Source organism: Elephas maximus, chromosome 8 (genome assembly GCF_024166365.1).
Source record: "Elephas maximus indicus isolate mEleMax1 chromosome 8, mEleMax1 primary haplotype, whole genome shotgun sequence".
In the NCBI taxonomy this organism is placed as follows: domain Eukaryota; kingdom Metazoa; phylum Chordata; class Mammalia; order Proboscidea; family Elephantidae; genus Elephas; species Elephas maximus.
The window spans coordinates 25,749,953-25,770,832 of record NC_064826.1 but is presented as its reverse complement, the minus strand read 5'-3'; the positions used below and the strand labels follow the sequence as shown (position 1 = coordinate 25,770,832).

The window sequence follows — 20,880 nt, the reverse complement described above, 5'->3', positions numbered from 1 at the left end:
ATGGATGGAGTCAAAGCTGCCAGGACCTTCATTTGCTGATGTGGCATGACTCAAAATGAGAAGAAATAGCTGAAAACATCCATTAATAATAGGAATGTGGAATGTACAAAGTATGAATCTAGGAAAATTTGAAGCCATCTGTCAAGGACTGAATTATGTCCCCCCCCAAAATATGTGTATCAATTTGGCTGGGCCATGATTCCCAGTATTCTGTGGTTGCCCTCCACTTTGTGATTATAATTTTATCTTAAAGATGATTAGGGTGGGACTGTAACACCCTTACAAGGTCACATCCCTGATCGGATGTAAACGGAGTTTCCCTGAAGTGTGGCCTGCACCACCTTTTATCTCTCAAAAGACAAAAGGAAAGGGAAGCTAGCAGAGAGCTGGGAACTTCATACCACCAACAAAGCAGCACGGGGAGCAAATTACATCCTTTGGACCTGAGGTTCCTGCATGGAGATGCTCCTAGACCAAGGGAAGCCTGATGACAAGGATCTTCCTTCAGAGCTGACAGAGAGAGAAAGCCTTCCCTTGTAGCCGGTGCCCCGAATTTGGATTTCTAGGCCACTGTATTGTGAAAGAATAAACTTCTTTTTGTTAAAGCCATCCGTTTGTGGTATTTCTGTTATAACAGGACTAGATGACTAAGACACCATCAAAAATGAAAAGGAACACAAAAAATATTGATTTTTTTTATGCATTAGTGAGCTGAAATGGAGTGGTGTTGGCCATTTTGAATCAGACCATCATATAATCTATTATGCCAGGAATGACAAATTGAGAGAAATGGCATCACATTCATCATTGGAAAGAACATTTCAAGATCTATCCCGAAGCACAACATTGTCAGTGACAGGATAATATCCATACACCTACAAGGAGGACCAGTTAATATGACTATTATTCAAATTTACACACCAACCACTTGGGCCAAAGATGAAGAAATTGAAGATTTTTACCAACTTCTGCAGTCTGAAATTTATCAAACATTCAACAAAGATGCACTGATAATTAGTGATAATTGGAATGCCAAAGTTGGAAAAAACAAATAAGAAGGAAAAGTAGTTGAAAAATATGGCTTTGGTGACAGAAACAATGCAGGAGATCAGATGATAGAATTTTACAAGACTAACAACTTCTTCATTACAAATACTTTTTCCAACAACAAAAATGGTGACTACACACGTGGATCTTGCCAGATGGGAATCACAGAAATCGAATCAACTACATCTGTGGAATGAGATGATGGAGAAGTTCAGTATCATAAGTCAGAATAAGACCAGGGGCTGACTGTTGAACAGACCATCAATTGCAAGCTCAAGTTGAAGATCAAGAAAATTAGAACAAGTCCATGAGAGCCAAAGTACGATGTTGAGTATATGCCACCTGAATTCAGAGATTATCTCAAGAACAGATTTGACTCATTAAACATTAATGACTGAAGACCAGATAAGTTGATGAATGACATCAAGGCCGTCATACACGAGGAAAGCAAGTGGTCATTAAAAAGACAGAAAAGAAAGAAAAGATCTAAATGGGTGTCAGAAGAGACTCTGAAACTTGCTCTTGAACGTTAAGTAGCTACAGCAAAAGTATGATATGATGAAGTGAAAAAGCTGAAGATTTCAAGGAGCTGCTCAAGAAAACAAAATAAAGTATTATAGTAAAATGTGTAAAGATCTGGAGATAGAAAACCAAAAGGGAAGAATACCCTCGGCATTCCTCAAGCTGAAAGAATTGAAAAGAAAATTCAAGCCTCTAGTTGCAATATTTAATGATTTTACAGGAAAATATTAAAAGATGCAGAAAGCATCAAAGGAAGGTGGAAGGAATACACACAGTCATTATACCAAAAAGAACTGGTCGACATTTAAACATGTTAGGAGGTATCATATGATCAAGAACCGATGGTACTGAAAGAAGAGGTCCAAGGTCGCTGAAGGCATTTGTAAAAAATAAGGCTCCAGAATTGATGGGATACTAGTTAAGATATTTCAACAAATGGATTCAGTGCCTGAAGTGCTCACTTGTCTATGCCAAAAAAATTTGGAAGACAGATACCTGGTTGACTGACTGGAAAAGATCCATATTTGTGCCTATTCCAATGAAAGGTAATCCAACAGAATGCAGAAATTATCAAACAATATCATTAATATCACGCACTAGTAAAATTTTGCTGAAGATAGTTCAAAAGTGGCTGCAGCAGTACATTGACAGGGAACTGCCAGAAGTTCAAGCCAGATTCAGAAGGGGAAGTGGAACCAGGGATATCATTGCTGATGTCAGATGGATCCTGACTAAAAACAGAGACTACCAGAAAGATGTTTACCTGTGTTTTATTGACCATGCAAAGGCATTCGACTGCGTGGATTGTAACAAATTATGAATAACATTACAAGAATGGAAATTTCAGAACACTTAATTGTGCTCATGAGGAACATCATAGATCAAGAAGCAGTCATTCGAACAGAACAAGGGGATATTATGTGGTTTAAAGTCAAGGAAAGTACGTTAGTTTTGTATCCTTTCACCGTAGCTATTCAATCTGTATGCTGGACAAATAATCCAAGAAGTTGGACTACATGAAGAATGTGGCACCAGAACTGGAGGAAGACTTATTAACAGTCTGCGTTATGCAGATGACAAGGCCTTGTTTGCTGAAAAGTGAAGAGAACTTGAAGTACTTACTGGGGAAGATCAAAGTGCACAGCCTTCGGTATGGATTGCACCTCAACATAAAAAAAAAAAAAAATACTCACAGCTGGGCCAAGAAGCAACATCATGATAAATGGAGAAAAGTTTGAAGTTGTAAAGGATTTCATTTTACTCGAATCCACAATCAGTGCCCATGAAAGCAGCAGTCAAGAAATAAAATGACACATTGCATTGGGCATATCTACTGGAAAAGATTTTTTTGAAATGTTATAAGCAAAGATATCACATAAGGACTAAGGTGCACCTGACCCAAGCCATGGTGTTTTTAATCGTCTCATATCCATGTGAAAGCTGGACAATGAATAATGAAGACCAAAGAAGAATTGATGCCTTTGAATTATGGTGTTGGCAAAGAATATTGAATATACCATGGACTGTCAGAAGAACAAACAAACCTTTCTTGGAAGAAGTATAGCCAGAATGCTAATTAGAAGCAAGGATGGTGAGACTTTGTCTCACATACTTTGGGCATGTTATCAGGAGTGACCAATCCCTGGAGAAGGACATCATGCTTGGTAAAATAGAGGGTCAGCAAAAAAGCAGAAGACCCTCAAGAAGATGGATTGACACAGTGGCTGTAGCAATGAACTGAATTGTAACAACAATAGTGAGGATGGCACAGGACTGCTTAGTGTTGTGTTCTGTTGTACATAGGGTCACTATGAATCCGGACCAACTTGACAGAACATAACAACAACTACCGAAAGTGTTCACCTCTCTTTTGTGCTAAAATAATGGTAACAGTAACAACAGTGAAAACCTAGCTAATATTCATTAAATATTTACCACGCCCCAGATCCTGTGTTAAGTATTTCACCTCATTTAATCTTCACAATACCTTATATGACTAGTACTATTATCAGCCACAGTTTAAAAGATGAGAGAAGCCAGGTGTAGAGAGCTTAAATAACTTGCCCAAATTTACAGTAAGTCAGTTTAAGCAAAGCATGATGCTGGGAAATAAACTCCACTTCCAATCTCTATCCCTCACCATCCTTTGTCATGTACAAACTGAATAGTCACTAAGCCATAGAAATTTAAACCCCAGTGAGATATCGCTAGGCATGCACTAACCCCAACCCAGTGCTGTTGAGTCGATTCTGACTCATAGCTAGAACGGCTAAAATACCAAGTGTTTGTGAGGGTGTGAAAGTCTCACACACTGCTGGCAGGAATTTTGCTTTTGCCATCTAAGATAGAATTACTGGTCTGTACTGAGAAAGGAGGAAACCGAAGACTCAAAGAAGAAAGTACTCTATAGTACTAATAGCCCACACAAACCACACCCTCATCTATCCTGAGATCAGAGGAAGTACATGGTGCCCAACTACTACTACCAACCTTTCTGAACAGGTACACAACAGAGAGAATGGGAGAAATATTTAGAACAAAACTCAAAGTCTTAAAAAAGGCCAGACTTACTGGACAGGTAGAGACTAGAGGAACCCCAGAGAATATCATCCTGAGTTACCTGTTAAACTTGGAACTGAAACCACTCTCAGAGATCACCTTTCAGCTAAATAACAGATTGGCTAATAAATAAATGGTATTACCAGTGAGTACTGAGAATTTTTAAGAAGTCATCTATGTGAGATCAAATGGTGAATATTTACCCTAAATTAAAGATGAGAAGGTAAGGGGGTGGGGGGCAGGGAAGCTAGATTAATGGAAACAGAACAGCCAAAATGGAAATAATGAGAATGGTGACACACTGTGAAAAATGTACCCAATATCTCTGAGCAATATGTTCAGTGAAATTGTTAAATGGGAACCTAATTTACTGTGTAAACTTCCACAGATATAAAGAAATTTCACTTCAGAAAATTCTGTGTGGATCTTTCTTATAAATATATACTTACCATACAGTCCAACCATTCCACAGCTAGATATTTACTGAAGAAAAATAAAAATGTATCTCCCTACAAAGGCTTATTGTGAATGTTCCTAGTAGCTTCTTTATGCATAATAGCCAAAGGCTGGAAACAACCCAAATGCTCCTTACCTGGTGAATGGATAAACAAGTTGTGGTACATCCATATAATGGAATACTATTTACCAATAAAAGGGAACAAATTACTGGTATGTATAACAACATGGATGAAAAGCAAAAGAGTTATGCTAAACAAAAGGAGGCTGACACAAAAGACTATAAAATGTCTGGTTTCTTTTATATGAAATTCTAGAAAATACCTAGCTATAGTGATAGAAAGCAGATTAATGCCTGCCAGGGACCAGTGATTAAAAAAAAAAAAAGATAGGGAGACGTAATTTACTATAGACAAGAGGAAACTGTTCTGTGTCTTGATCGTGGTGATGATTGCAAAGTGTAAACATTTAACAAAACTCATTGCTTTGTACATTTAAATCAGATGAATTTTATTGTATATAAAATATACCTCAATAAAGCTGGTTTGAAAAAGTAAAATATTAAACAATTCACTTAAAAAAGGAAGTCAAATAGTTCTAAACCCAGAGCTACAACCAACATATTTTCTGATTTTAGGGAAATCACTTAGTTTCTATGGCCACAATTTTTTTCCATTACATGGGGATATTAACGTACTTTTTATCCAGCACACTGATTATTAGAACGGAATAAGGTAATGAGTGTTGTTGTTAGGTGCCATCGAGTTTGTCCTAACTCATAGCAAGACTATGAACACAACAGAATGAAACATGGCTCGGTCCTGTACAACCCCCACAGTTGTTGTTATGCTGAGCCTATTGTCGCAGTCACTGGGTCAGTCCATCTTGATGAGGGTCTTCCTCTTTTTCACTGACCCTCTACTTAACCAAGCATGATGTCCTTCCCCAAGGACTAGTCCCTCCTGATAACACATCCAAAGTATGTGAGATGAAATCTTGCCATCTTTCCTTCTAATGTACTTCTCCCAAAACAGATTTGTTTGTTTTCTGGGACTCCATGGTATATTCAATATTCTTCGCCAACACCGTAATTCAAAGGCATCAATTCTTCTTCAGTTTTCCTTATTCATTGTCCAGCTTTCAACATGCGTATGTGGCCATTGAAAACACCATGGCTTGGGTCAGGTACACCTTAGTCCTTAAAGAGACATCTTTGTTTTTTAACACTTTAAAGAGATCTATTGCAGCAGGTTTGCAAAAAAAAAAAAAATGCATCACTTGATTTCTTGATGGCTGCTTCCATGGATGTTGATTTCGGATCCGAGTAGAATGAAATCCTTGACAGCTTCAATCTTTTCTCCATTTGTCATTATGTTGCTTATCGGGCCAGTTGTTTTTGTTTTCTTTATGTTGAGGTGAAATCTATACCAAAGGCTGTGGTCTTTGATCTTCCCTGGTAAGTGCTTCAAGTCCTCTTCACTTTCAGCAAGCAAGGTCGTGTCTAAGTACAGGTTCCTCATGAGCACAATTAAGTGTTCTGGAATTCCCATTCTTTGTAATGTTACTCACAATTTGCTATGATCCACACAGTTGGATACCTTTGTATAGTCAATGAAAACACAGGCAAACATCTTTCTGGTATTTTCTGCTTTCACTCAGGATCTATATGACACCAGCAGTGATATTCTTCATTCCACATCCTCTTCTTAACCCAGCTTGAATTTCTGGAAGTTGCCTGTCAGTGAACTTTGACAACCACTTTTGAATGATCTTCAGCAAAATTTTACTAGTGTGTGATATTAATGATATCGTTTGGTAATTTCCACATTGCGTTAGATCACCTTTCCTTGGAAGGGGCTCAAATATGGATCTCTTCCAGTCGGTTGGCCAGATACCTGTCTTCCAAATTTCTTGACATAGAGAAGTGAGCACTTCCAGGGGTGTATCCATTTATTGAAACATCTCAGTTGGTATTCCATCAATTCCTGGACCCTTGTTTTTTGATAATGCCTTCAGAGCAGCTTGGACCTCTTCCTTCAGTACCATCGGTTCTTGATCATATTTTACCTCCTGCTATGGTTGAACTGGTTGAATCTTCTTCCTAGTCTGTCTTAGCCTAGAAGCTCAGCTGAAACCTGTACACCAAGGATGACCTTACTGGTATTAGAAATATCAGTGACAAAGCTTCCACTATCACAGCAACATGCAAGCCACAACAGGATGACAAAGTGACAGGCATGTGGTGGCAGATAATGGGTACTAGATGATAGTACAGTTTGAAGAGTGGGGGAAAAAGTCACCTTTTGGCACAGGACACCAAGATCTCCCAGAGAGAGTCTTATTCCTCACTCCATGCTGTCGTGAGGAAGTCATCCCAAGATAAGCAACCCTTTGGTAACTGTCACTGATGACACCTGGAAAATTGACCATCCCAGCTGAAATTAATGCTACTCATTTGAAAATGTGACTGTGGCAACTCTAACTCTCAAGTCCATAAAATAAAGATATATATTAAAAGGGACCAAAATATGAATAAGCAATAGAGTTATATTTGTAACTCTAGCTAGCATGGATCATAGATTCAGGCAAATGTGGGTTTAAGATCTGGATACACATTTCTAAGCTATGGACACTAGATAATTGTTAATTCATGTCTACACCTCCATCTGTAAAATAGGGAAATAATGGTATCTGCCTTGCAGAATTGCCTTGCAGAATTTTGATGAGATTAAATATTAAGAATAAAAGAATTCAGTACAGTACCTGGAACTGAAGAATTGCTTTGTGACAATAATAATAATAAATTACTCCTGGCTAATTTATTATTATTGCTAACAATAAGTAGTTAATTGGCTAACTTATTATTGCTACAACTATGCAACAGATAATTCCTAATTAAAAAAAAAAAAACACATTTCAATCAAATTGATTCTGACTGGTAGTGACCCTATAGAACAGAACAGAACTGCCCCCTTGGGTTTCCAAGGAGCCGCTGCTGGATCCAAACCTCCAATATTTTGCTTAGCAGCCCTAGCTCTTAACCACTGAGCCATTAGGGCCCTATTCCTAATTTAGTTTGTGTAAAATTTCTACTTTACCCTAGGTAATATTTTTTTCAAGTCATATTTCCTGTATCTATCATACACTTTCCATTTGAAAATCACTGACTAATTTAAAATTGAAGAGATACATACTGTACGATCAGTAAGAGACCTGGAAGCCTCCATTAACTGTAAAAATGGCAAAACTATTCATTGTTCTCAGGTCTCTGTATCCGGAAGTGGGAACACTTGCCACCCTTCCTCTAAATGTTGATGGTAATGTCATCTACTTAAGGAATCTCCTCAGTTGCATTCTCATTCCTGAGACGACTACTGCCCTAGATGTTCATTCTTGTACTAGTGGGTTTGTTTCTTCTTCAGAGGTTATTTCTAATTTGATAGTTTAGCCACTGGCCCCCCTAGTTGCCTGAAAGCAATAAGGTACTCCACACAACGGGTTCCTTGTGGTTCTCTCACCAAAAAAAAAAAAAAAAAAAAACCCACTGCTGTCGATTCTGACTCATAAGAACCCTATAGGATAGAGTAGAATTGCCCTATAGGGTTTCCAAGGGTGTACTCTTTACAGAAACAGACCCCCACATCTTTCTCCTGCAGAGAGGCTGGGGGATTTAAAATGCTGACCTTTTGGTTAGCAGTTGAGCACTTTAACCACTGCACTACCAGGGCTCCTTGAATCTCTCACAGAGCCCATTTTTATGTCCCTGAGGAGCATCTGCGACCCTGGGTTATGCAAACTGCAAATGGTTAACATTTTTGGGTGCCAACTGAAAGGTTGGAGGATCAAGTGCACCCAGAGCTCTCTGGGAAGGAAGGCCTGGAAATCTACTTCCAAAAAAATCAGCCATTGAAAACCCTATACAGCAAGGTTCTACTCTGACACACATGGGGTCCCCATGAGTTAGGATCGACTTGATGGTGACTGGTAAAAAAGGGCCTCTGAAGAGCAATATTGGACCAAGGGATTGCCTTCAGTATTGGCCAATGTACTTCTATTCTGAAGCCTTTTGTTTTCTTTTTATTTTTCTGTCAAACTAAAATTGGAATATAATGGTGTGCATTCTGGAAAGAGATGGGAAAAAAAAAAACCCAAAAAAACTATGGCCTGTTAATAATCTAAACTCTTGGTGTTCCGTTGACCAGAAGAACCTGCAAGAAGGCAGAAGTGGAACAAAAGGAGAATCGGATCTCCCATAAGTTCACTTACCATGGTGTGGACCTCAACTAGCTACTGGACATGTTCTTGGAACAGCTGATGCAGCTGCCCAGTGCCTGGAGGCAGCGGTGGTAGAAGAGTCTTGCACTTGGCTGAGCAAGGCCGAGAAAGACGTGTGAAGACACACCTGCTTCACATGATCATCCTGCCCGAGTTGGTGGGCAGTAGCCCTGATGGCACAACTGAAAGTCTGGCAGTTCAGACCTACCCAGAGGTAACATGTAAGAAAAGCCTGGTGTTCTGCTTCCATAAAGAATACAACCAAAAAAAAAAAAACAAAAAAACCCATGGGGCCATTCTACTACGCCACATGGATTTGCTACCAGTTGGAATTAACTCGATGGCATCCAACAACAACTACAAGAACATGGGCAAGACCTCCAACTAGGTGGAGATAAAGCCTGAGACTGGCCATCACCTAGATGCCTGTCTAGCACGGCTGGCCTGGCTTCAGGGCCACCCACTCCTCTTGCTTCATTCCTCTCCAGTAGCCCTGCAGCCAATAAAGGCTCCAGCTCCTGAAAAAAAAAAAAAAAAAAGCTGAACTATTTTTAATTTTTCTGGTCATAGCAGTCCACAGAATATAGTTCCTACTGTGAGCTTTAATATTTAGAAAATTGAGGAAAAACCAACTCTGAAGGAAAGGTAATATTCATCAGATTAGTCTATGTTTGAGAAGGAAAGCAAACAAAAATAAGGATGATATATTTAAAAAAAAAAAAAAGACCAACTGATAAATTTATTTAATTACTTTGAAAATAAAACAAATTTTATCTAGAATAAAGTTAGTATACTAATAAATGTCCTCCTCAATCAGTAATTGTTTTATATGAAATTTAAGGATTCAGTTGGATCAACTCCAGCTTGCAACTCTATCAACTTAAAATCAATTATCCCTCAATTGATAATTGTTTCTATAGTTTTTTTCCCCCTTTTATAATAAATGTGTTGTTGAAGAATAGCATGCATAAAAGAAAGTGTACAGGTCATACATCCATAGATCACAATACATGTTTACATTAAAGCTAATTTGTACTCTTTACCTCCCATTCCAAAGGTAACTGACTTCTATCAACATAGATTCATTTGACTGTTTTACAAATTTATGTAAATAAAATCATGCCCTGTGTACTCTTGTGCCTGGCTTTTCTTCCTCACAGCATTATTTTTTGTGAGATTCATTTACTTTGTTGTGATACTAGTTTGTTCATTTTAATTGCTGTATAATAATCTATTATATAAATACATATTCCAGTTTACACAATAAAGTACTCCTGGGTCATACCCAGGTGAAATGTACAAAGGTTAAAAAATGTCCTTAGTAGCACAGCACTGTTGTTGTTGTATGTTGCTGAATCAATTCCTACTCATAGTGACCCTACAGGACACAGTGGAGCTGCCCTACAGGGTTTCCTATGCTGTCATCTTCAGGAGAGCAGATCATCAGGTTTTTTTCTCCTATGGAGCTGCTAAAAAAAACCCAAACCAAACCCGATGCCACCGGGCCAATTTCAACTCAGAGTGACCCTGTAGGACAGAGTAGAACTGCCCCACAGGGTTTCCAAGGAGAGACTGGCGGATTTGAACTGCTGAACGTTTGGTTAGCAGCCTAGCTCTTAACCACTGCCCACCAGTGCTCCATAGCAGCACTAATCCAACCTAAGTGCCCATCAACATATTTTCTCCCAATCTAGTTGCTTGTCCTTTTTCTCTTTTAATGGCTACTTCTTGAAGAATGAAGATTCTTAATCTTCATGGAGTCGAATTTACCGGTTCTTTTCTCTAAGGTTAGTTAGTGCTTTTTGTTTGCAGCTTAAGAAATCTTTGCCTAGACTAAGGTCATTAATATAGTCTCCCATGCTATTGTCTAGAAGCTTTATTGGTTTACCCTTCATCTTTAGACCTAATCAGCCTGGAATTTAGTTTTGGTCTATGGTGGCAGGTGTCCCAGTTAGTGTAAAGGCACCAGAAGGTTATAGTAAAGCAAGAAGAAAGAGTTTATTTGGCATATGTTCCAAGAGGCGAAAGTGGGAAATGGGCAAGCATGATGGCAGAGCTGTGTCTGCCCAAGTCCAAGAAATGGTACAGATTTGTCAACATCTATATAAAAAAAAAAAATCTATAGACATTAAAAATAGGTAAAATCCTTAAAAACTTTTCACAGATTGGCTAAAAACTACTGGAACACCATGATTCTACATTTTGAATTGTCTGTCTTAATAAATATTGCTACAAGCTTCAGTGATGACAGTCGGGGGGTCTTCACTGGTCCAACAAATCTTACTATTTATCAGGGTTTCCTATTTACTAACTGCTATAACTCTCTGGGGGGCGGGGGGAGGGGGCGGCAGTTCTACTCTGTCCTATAGGGTCGCTATGAGTCGGAATCGACTCGACGGCACTGGGGTGGGTTAATAAAGTTAATAGAAAAAGAAAAAAGTGGAAAATGTGTAGGTCTTTTGAGCTCTAGCTAAGTATTTGTGTGAAAGTTTTCCTAAAAGATGTTTTCCAAGATTGTTCTAGGTATTGTTTTTATGCCTCAGGACCCAGTTGTTGAGTCCTTGTCCTTCCAGCTGGGTCATATTCTTTAAACTCAAGGACAGGGAATAAAGGCCCCAATTTTAACTCCTAAGTCAGAAGTAAGGTCGAGATTTTTTTTTTTTCTATATGAATATCCAACTTAACCAGCACCATTTTTTTGCTCTGCAGTGTCACCTTATTCCACTGGTTTTAAATAACACTGACCAAATGGAGCAAAACCTCAGAAAAATGTATTTTCCCATCATCTATACATCTTTTTGTTTGGGAGACTATAGTAAAAGATTTCTCTAATTTTTTTTCTGCTAATGCAGAATATTAGATACATTTTAATGATCCTTAAACCAAGACCACCGCAAGATTCGATCATGATCTTGAATTATTGCCATTATCTTGAGAAAGCCACTTAAATTGGTTTTGTTTTGCTTTTTTTGAATTATTGTCAGGAAATGAAAGGGGTAATACTTAAAGTCAAATTTTCTTCCCTAGATAAAGTACATTTTTTGCTGACAAAGTCTAGGCTTCCATAAGAAAAAAAAACAAAGAGTTGTCACTGATTCACTTACATTGTCACTAGTGTCATGTAGTTCAAAGACACATAAGTTTCTTAGATTATTGAAATAATGTAAAATATTTTAAAAGTCCTGGCTTTCTAGGTTCAAAGAAATTGCACACTTGAATTAGATGTAGAGAGAGGCAGCCTGGTAGAGTGACAGGGATGAAAGACCACTGTACGGGGCTCAAGTCTCCTGAGTTCCTGGTCCTGCTCTGGTATTAATTCCTTCACTTTCTTCTTGCATAGGATTAAACTGGGCCAGACCAGTAGTTCTCAATTTTTTCTCTGCTGTGACTGTGTGACACGTGATGTTCATCGTCACCCTGTGACTGTGTGACACGTGATGTTCATCGTCACCCTGTGACTGTGTGACACGTGATGTTCATCGTCACCCTGTGACTGTGTGACACGTGATGTTCATTGTCATGTCATGTGCATGCTTCGGCCATGCTCTGAAGTTTGTTCTCTAGTTTCATCTCCAGCTTTCTCACCTACTCAAAGGAGCTTTCCTGGAGGCAAGAAAAGAAAAAGACCACCATGCAGCAATAAACTTTCATCCTCTCTAATTTAGTAAAAAAAAAAAATCAAATTATTTTTACAAAAAACCAGCTTTGGCCACTTTAAGCTGAGAACGCAGAAGAGCTTATAATTCTTCATGGATCCTTCTCATTTCTTTCATCTCATTTTTATCACATAAAACCCTAGAAATGATGAGTTTTCTTGCAGTACAAAGATGATGGAGTGTTGTTCTTTCCAGTAGTTCTAAGGAAACGGGTTGCTCCTTCTATTTAGTCTCAGTTTTTTCTACATGTGACCAAGGGCATGTATTTATTTGCCAGGGGCTTGAAGGTTAAAGATACATTTGTTAGTATACAACACAGTGAAATTAATTCACAACTTGTACCAATCATATTTCTTTGAACCTAGGTGCCATCAAGCACCACTATGAAAAAAAAAAGTGTGCTCCCAATTAAACTATGAATTATTATCAATACCCTATTTTTTTAATATTAAAATGCATGAAAAGTGTCTCAGAAACTACGAAATACAGTAATCACATTAGGTTTCTAAGCAAATGATTTGTCCCATCATTTCCAAGGGACAAAAGCGTAGATAGATGAGCATGGTAGTCCCCGTGTTCATCAGAACTATCTGGCAGTTTCTGAATCCCTCCCTGGGCTCTAAATGGACCAAGGAAAGTGAAGAGGACTTGAAGCATTTACTGATGAAGATCGAAGACTACAGCTTTCAGTATGGATTACACTTTAACATAAAAAACCCAAAAATCCTCACAACTGGACCAATGAGCAACATCATGATAAATGCAGAAAAGATTGAAGTTGTCAAGGATTCATTTTACTTGAATCCACAATCAACACTCATGAAAGGAGCAGTCCAGAAATCAAATGATGCATTGCACTGGGCAAATCTGATGCAAAAGACCCCTTTAAAGTGTTTAAAAGCAAAGATGTCAGTTTAAGGACAAAGGTTTGCCTGATCCAAGCCATGATGTTTTTCAGTCACCTCAGTTATCAACATGGTTAGGTTCCAAAGACTAGGTTGTTATACAGAATCAGCATTATGTGAAAACAGAAGATGAGTACACCAGATCACAAAATGAGAATGACTGCATGGTTCCATAACTTTCAAATTACAACATCACATAACTGCCAAACCACCGAGAATCATGGCCCAGCCAACTTGCCTCATAACCGTAATCATCACAGCGAGCATTACTCTTGCCTCACATCTTGGTGTTCATTACTGCCAGCTGTGTGTTGTTAATGTGCAAATTAGTCAGACAGTAGAATTTTTACTATTGTTGTAAATGTGAAATGTCAGATAAGAGATAGGTGATAAGTGAGGAGAAGGTTACATACATATTTGTTGTTTTTGTTTGGAGTCATTGAGCCTGTTCCGACTTATAGCTGCCCTATGCACAACAGAACAAAACACTGCCCAGTTCTGCACCATCCTCACAGTTATTTTTATGCTTGAGCTTATTGTTGAAGCCACTGTGTCAATCCATCTCATAGAGGTTCTTCCTGTTTTTCGCTGACCCTCTACTTTACCACGCATGTTGTCCTTCTCCTGATAATATGTCCCAAGTATGTGAGATGAAGTCTGGCCATCCTTACTTCTAAGGATCATTCTTGTTGTGCTTCTTCCAAGACATATTTGTTCATTCTTTGGGCAGTCCATGGTATATTCTATATTCTATATAAACTATATATATTGTTTACCAAAAAAGGAATCAGTCACACACTGTTTTGCCATTAGGTTTTATGTACTGTTGCATTTTAAGGGAAGAGTTCCGTATAAAACAGTTTATAGTTAGAGAATTAAAAACATAACTATAAACTAATGCCATACAATGATTGAAATAAAGGATCTCGAGGAGGCAGAACTTAAAAAAAAAAAAAAATCCCACATACATTTTTGATCCTCTCATATTGTCTGACATCACAGGAACTAGAAGCTTTAGGAAAGCAAGAAGGTGCATCTGGGAGTTTACTCTGGAATGTCCATGATTCCAGTCCTGACAGTCATTTTCTCTGTTACAAACTCCTCTTCTGTTTGCACGGGAACTTGTATTCTGTTTGCCCTGACACAAAGCTGTGCCCACATATCATAAATACATTAGATGTCTTTTTTTTTATTATTAAAATGAGTTTCTCACAGTTTTACTACAATAATTGTCAATAACATTTCTCCAGGAATTTTTAAAATGAGTTTAAAGAAATAATATTTGGAAGATTTATAGAGTAAGAAAGTCCCTAAGGATGATTAGTATAATTCCTTCTCTTATGGATGGAGAAACTAGATTCAAAGAGGCCAAACAATTTGTCCAAGTTTACACACCAAATGTGCAGCTCAGCCAGAGGAGAACCTTTTTTATTTTTATCTTATAACTCAGTGCAATTTCTATTTCACTTTTTTAAAATGATAATTGGAATTTTTTTAAAATTTTTTTAATAACTTTTATTAAGCTTCAAGTGAATGTTTACAAATCCAATCAGTCTGTCACATATAAGTTTACATACATCTCACTCCCTACTCCCACTTGCTCTCCCCCTCTTGAGTCAGCCCTTTCAGTCTCTCCTTTCTTGACAATTTTGCCGGCTTCCCTCTCTCTCTATCCTCCCATCCCCCCTCCAGACAAGAGTTGCCAACACAATCTCGAGTGTCCACCTGATATCACTAGCTCACTCTTCATCAGCGTCTCTCTCCCACCCGCTAACCAGTCCCTTTCATTTCTGATGAGTTGTCTTCGGGGATGGTTCCTGTCCTGTGTCAACTGAAGGTCTGGGGAGCATGGCCGCCGGGATTCCTCCAGTCTCAGTCAGACCATTAAGTTTGGTCTTTTTATGAGAATTTGGGGTCTGTATCCCACTGATCTCCTGCTCCCTCAGGGGTCCTCTGCTGTGCTCCCTGTCAGGGCAGTCATCGATTGTGGTCGGGCACCAACTAGTTCTTCTGGTCTCAGGATGATGTAGGTCTCTGGTTCATGTGGCCCTTTCTGTCTCTTGGGCTCTTAGATGTCGTGTGGCCTTGGTGTTCTTCATTTTCCTTTGCTCCAGGTGGGTTGAGACCAATTGCTGCATCTTAGATGGCTGATAATTGGAATTTTTAATGACCAAATTAAACACAGTACATGAATATTATTTCAAAAAATTGTTAATAAGCAATTTTAACTGGGCAAGTATTCAGCCTGATAAGTGCAAAGATTTGCAACATTTATTGAGCAAGTGAAAGTACCGTATTTTTATGGAAATAATGCATACCTTCTATGTTTGCTTTCCAATCAAGCCATCCCCTCTGCACAAGGTATTTTTGTAAGTGAACCATGCTAATTTTTTTTTTTGAACAGCAATATGTTAACAAAAAATTGGCGTAGTAGCAGTTACAAGAATACCTCGTGGGTGGGGACGCAGTTGGCAAACAAACATAGAAAGTGCAAGTTATTTGTGTGAAAGTACGGTAGTTAATTCTGAGCTCTTTTTTGTACCATGTACATGCTTATATAGTTTTAATCAAAATCCTGAGAAGAATACATTCAGTGGAGTTAGACAATTGTATTGCACTTCTGGAATCATCAGTCTTCTCACAGTTGTCTATTAGCTGTGGGACTTTATTGACACAGAAAGGCCTCAGATGACCTGAGCAAAGTTTCAGGCTGGCATGTTCACTGCTTCAGCTGCTATTAAGCAACAAAGATGCTTGCCTTTGAAGAGGGGTTGATTTTGAATATTAACTATAAAGACCATATAATGGAGAAAACATACGTATAACCTGGAGTAAAAGAGAATTTCTTATGTGCAAACAAAGTGAAAGTTGGCTTTGATTGACAGCATTTCCCATTTTGCCTTGACATTGATGATTTAACTGTCTTTTCTACTGGCTGCTTAAATCCTATCATGAAAGGGTTTTCCTATTGCTCTGAAAACAGGAAAAAAAGTTAAGTTAGTAAACCATATTCCCAACAGGTTTGAAATTAACAGGAAAAGCAGCTGTTGAAGTCAATTCTCTTTCTCCTCCAGGGTTGCTTTGAATAATGGGTTTCTTTCAGCATTTAAAACATGTTCGGATGTACTATAAGTCAATTGAAACATGTCTTACCTGGAACAATCCATTTCATAAAGCTAGGATAATTTTTTTATGTCAAATTTCTTTAATGAAATAAGTATTCACATATGGAAGAGAAGACATGACATGTTTTGAAGATAATCCATAAGACAGAGGAAAATTGGATGCATTATAGTTTTCTAATTTGTAGACATTTCTGGAGGCTATGTAAAGACATTATTCAGATGTTAGATTTCTATTTCCTGTTAATTTCCACCCTGGCTTAATTAAGTCAGCTGATAATACTAAATAACTGCTGTGGCTTCTGCAGAAATAAGATGACTGCTTAAGTCTAATTCTGAAAATGTATGCTGTGAACACAAGACATTGATTTGTAAACATCCCTTACTGGAGCAGAGACCTTTAAATTCATAAATGAAAAAGTATCTTGCTAATTCCATGAAAGTCATGACGGGAATTGTAATTAGATCCTGATTTATTCCTTTGCAGGGTTATTTCTGTGTTACCTAGGCATGCACCAAAAAGTCAACACAAATTCATAGTGATGCTCTTTTTATTGCCTGACCTATAGGCACATATGATACTAAAATATCTTTTATAGATTGCTATTTCTCTTTGATTTTTCTCAGCCTTTTTAAATGTTTGTTAGACATAATTCTTCTATGAGAAGGCATTTTGTAAACTATGTAGAACCTGTTGCCACTGAGTCAATTCTGACTCCTAGTCAATTCTCCTATAGGACAGAATAGAAACTGCCCCATAAGGTTTCCAAGGAGTGGCTGGTAGATTCTAACTGCTGACTGTTTGGTTAGCACCTGCGTTCTTAATCACTGGGTCACTAGGGCTCCAATCAGTATGCACTCACTCTTTTATTTGACATGTATATATGGAGTTTTGACATGGGTCAGGCACTATTCTAGACAGTGGGGATATGTCCATGACGAAAAGAGGCAAAGATTCCTACCTGTGGAGATTCTAGCAGGGATCTAAATAGTAAACTAAAATAGATAAGTGAGTGAAATAGATGCCAGATGCAATTAGGTGCCCTGGAAAACAGGAAAAGTCGAGGAGGGTAAGGGGTCTGGAAAAGATGTGGGGCAGTTTATAATTATAATGTGCTAGTCAGGATGGGTCTCATTGAGAAGTGATATTTGAGCAAAAATTGAAAGTTTTTTGAAAACATAAACACACTTTTAATTAAAAGAAAACTTTTTTTGAAAAATTAAGAGATTATCACAAAGTTTCTTGTACCCAATAATTTTTTAAATAAACCCTAGATGTATGGTTTAACAGTTTGTACATTTCTGTTTATTTCCTCTGTGTTTATGTTGCTTATGTGTTAAATTGTGTTTATTATTCTATAAATGTTTTCTTAATAATTTTTAGATTTTTCATTAAATGAAAGCAAAAGGAAATGTGGAAAAAATGATGCTGTGTTTTGAATTACAAAAGACACGCTAGATAATCCTTTTATTCCAGGTTTTTAAAAAATACTCCTTTTGTACATTGTGTATCTTTCATAGGCATTAAGAGAATGTAGCATATACTTTATATAGCTAACACTAGCAGTGATACTAAACATTTATGTCATTCTTCTCATATGCTAGTCAGATCTTGGGCTTAGTGTTTACCGTACATTATTATTTGAACGAAATTCTTACTATTGTCCTGTGAAGTAGTTCTTGTTACCTTCGGGTTCCAGGTAAGGAAACCTAGATTACAAAAGTTGGTAAGTGGCAGAACTAGAATTCGAATCCAGGTCTTCTTCAGTCTAAAACTTTGCTGTTTAACTTGTCACTATTTCCCAAACTATGTACAAAATACTTTTAAAATGCCAGAGAGTTTTGCATTTTACAGGCAAGAACATTTTTTCTTTTAAGAATTACCTATTTATTTTATAGCATTAAATTTATATTCTCGCCAGATCTCATGAGATGTAAGAGCGCTGATAAGAAAGAAAGGGGTCCTGACATTCGAAACGGCGATATCTGGGAAGATGTGGAGAAATCTAAACCCTAAAACCAAGTAGAATCACTCACCTCTTCTCCAACATGATTTGAAGAACTCCCTCCCACCCTGCTGGGCTGCTAAACATTTCCCTTAGGACATTTCTGTCTCGGTCACCAGAATACAAGTTTACAGTCCAAGGGATAAAGTGTAGACTTAGATTAGGAAAGACATCAGTTACAAACAGAAGTGACTAATTCATGTTTTTAAAAATCTGAGTTATTTCATTTACCCTTCAGTGAAATATGTATTTATCCAGAAACTACCATGGAGAAGCACTGTGTCAGATGTTGGTCTCTTGACTTTAAGGGCAGAGGGCACAGAAGGGCAGTCAGTAAATAGCCCAATCGTGTCCCGCCAGTATAAAACTGCACTTTTGACTGGTGCTTCCAAGGAATAATCAGCTGGCCTATGAACAGAAGGCTTAACTTATTCAGGGAGAGGCTTTCCTGCTGGGTTGGAGTTAACCAGGTGAGGAGGCAGGGGCAGACACTGCAGGTAGGCAGAATAGCGTGTGCACCTGGTGCTGTGGTGGTACAGCGAAGGCAAGTGGGAGGGACTTAGAAGGTGGCTAACGTGAGGGAAGTAGTGAGGAGGGAGGGGCAAGATGAGGCTAGCGTCTTTGTTTTCTTTTTTTGTAAGGAGTTTTGCCTTTTGTAATAATTCGTATTCCTTATTCAAATTTCAATGAAAAAACTTATATTACAAAATTGTGTTTTAATTGTATTTGTTTTTAAGGTGGCCTTTTTATTACAAGTAATACTAGTTTTCCTTTGACAGTGGCAATATTTTTACTTTAGAATCAACTTACTTAAAAACAGTGAGCTTTAATAGTTGTATGATAAACATAATTACAGATGTATATCGATTTAACAAAAACTGTGAAGGTGGTATGTGCATGACTCAAGTTTGAGAAACATACTAGGTCTCCATTCCCAGTACCATCTGAGTTGATTCCGACTCCTAGTGACCCTATAAGACAGAGTAGAACTGCCCCTTAGGGTTTCCAAGGCTGTAAATCTTTCTCCTGTGGTGGTTTCCAACTGCCAAACTTCAGTGATTGGCAAAGTCCTTGGGCCAAATTGGGCTCACCATCTGTTTTTGTATCTGCATTTTATAAATAAGGCATTACTGAAACACAGCTACAACCACTGATTTATGCATTGTCTATGGCTGATTTCCGCTAAAATGGCAGAGTTGAATAGTTGTGACAGAAACACTAAGGCCACAAAATCTAAAATATTAACTCTGACTCTTTACAGAACAAGCTTGCCAGCCTCTACACTAGGCCATTCTACTAAAACATTTCTAAAAAACATTTCTAAAAATAACCACTATAATCCTGATTTTATAAGGCGACGGTACATTAACAGCCAAACTTACCCTTGTGGTATTACGTTGTCCCTTTACAATATGCAGGACAGTTTACTGCCTTTACAGATTTGAAACATTCCAGGACATCTAAGGCTCGAGGCCTTGTGAGAACACTGGGCTATTAGGACAGCCTCTTTGTTTACTGTTTGACAGGTTGAATTCTGTGTTCTCCTCAGATTCTGTTTGATTAGAGACTCTGGCATAATAAAAGAAGCAGATGAATTACAGATGTCCTCAAGTTCCACTGAAGATTAGAGTAAAACCTGTGCTTCAAAGGATCCTGGTAAAGGAGGGAAGGCCAATAGATTTCAATCCTAAATGGGGATGATGCAGGAGACTGGGACTGAAGGAACAGAGAAGAGTCATTGCCCAATGAGCGGTGATAGAGCTGAACAGGGTCCCTTCAGCTGGAGTCCAAGGTTCCGCTGCACTCTGACTTCACTTTCCTTTTCAATTTAATACCTCCTGACTACGTCTTCCATGGAAGTCCCTGGGTGGTACAAACGGTTAATGTGCTTGGCTGCTCACTAGAAAGTTGCAGGTTCCAGTCCATCCAGAGGCACCTGGGAAGAAAGGCCCACCTGAGTTTTGACTTCTAATGTTAAAATAAGGCCTCCTTCCTCTTTCTATCTGTTTTTAGTTTGAGCAAAGGAGAGACAAAGGAAGAGACAGGCAAAGGAGACGAGGCTATAAGTACAAAAAAGAATAATTATAAGGATGGACCATGTTATTCAAATTGAGTGAAGAGTGGAGTAAGGATAAGAACTGGATGCTGCTAAACATCCTATGATACACAGGACGGCCCCCTACAACAACCATTTATCAGACCCAAAACGTCAATAGTACCGAGGTTGAGAAACCCTGGGGTAAATGCAAATATAGCTCTGTGATGTCCCCCTTTCAATGTAGATATAGCACGATTTTTGTTTACATCAACATTTGGCATTTATATTATGACT

At 38.2% G+C, this 20,880-nt stretch overlaps 1 protein-coding gene across 1 annotated transcript in view; it reads left to right on the top strand.

The window, feature by feature from the left end:
• The window catches only part of SPAM1 (sperm adhesion molecule 1), a 67,879-nt gene extending 59,008 nt beyond the window's left edge, over positions 1 to 8,871 (top strand). The window contains 1 exon segment of the mRNA XM_049893537.1: positions 8,787 to 8,871. Within this exon segment, the coding sequence (XP_049749494.1) occupies positions 8,787 to 8,871 (85 nt within the window).
• Positions 8,872 to 20,880: the final 12,009 nt, after the last annotated feature.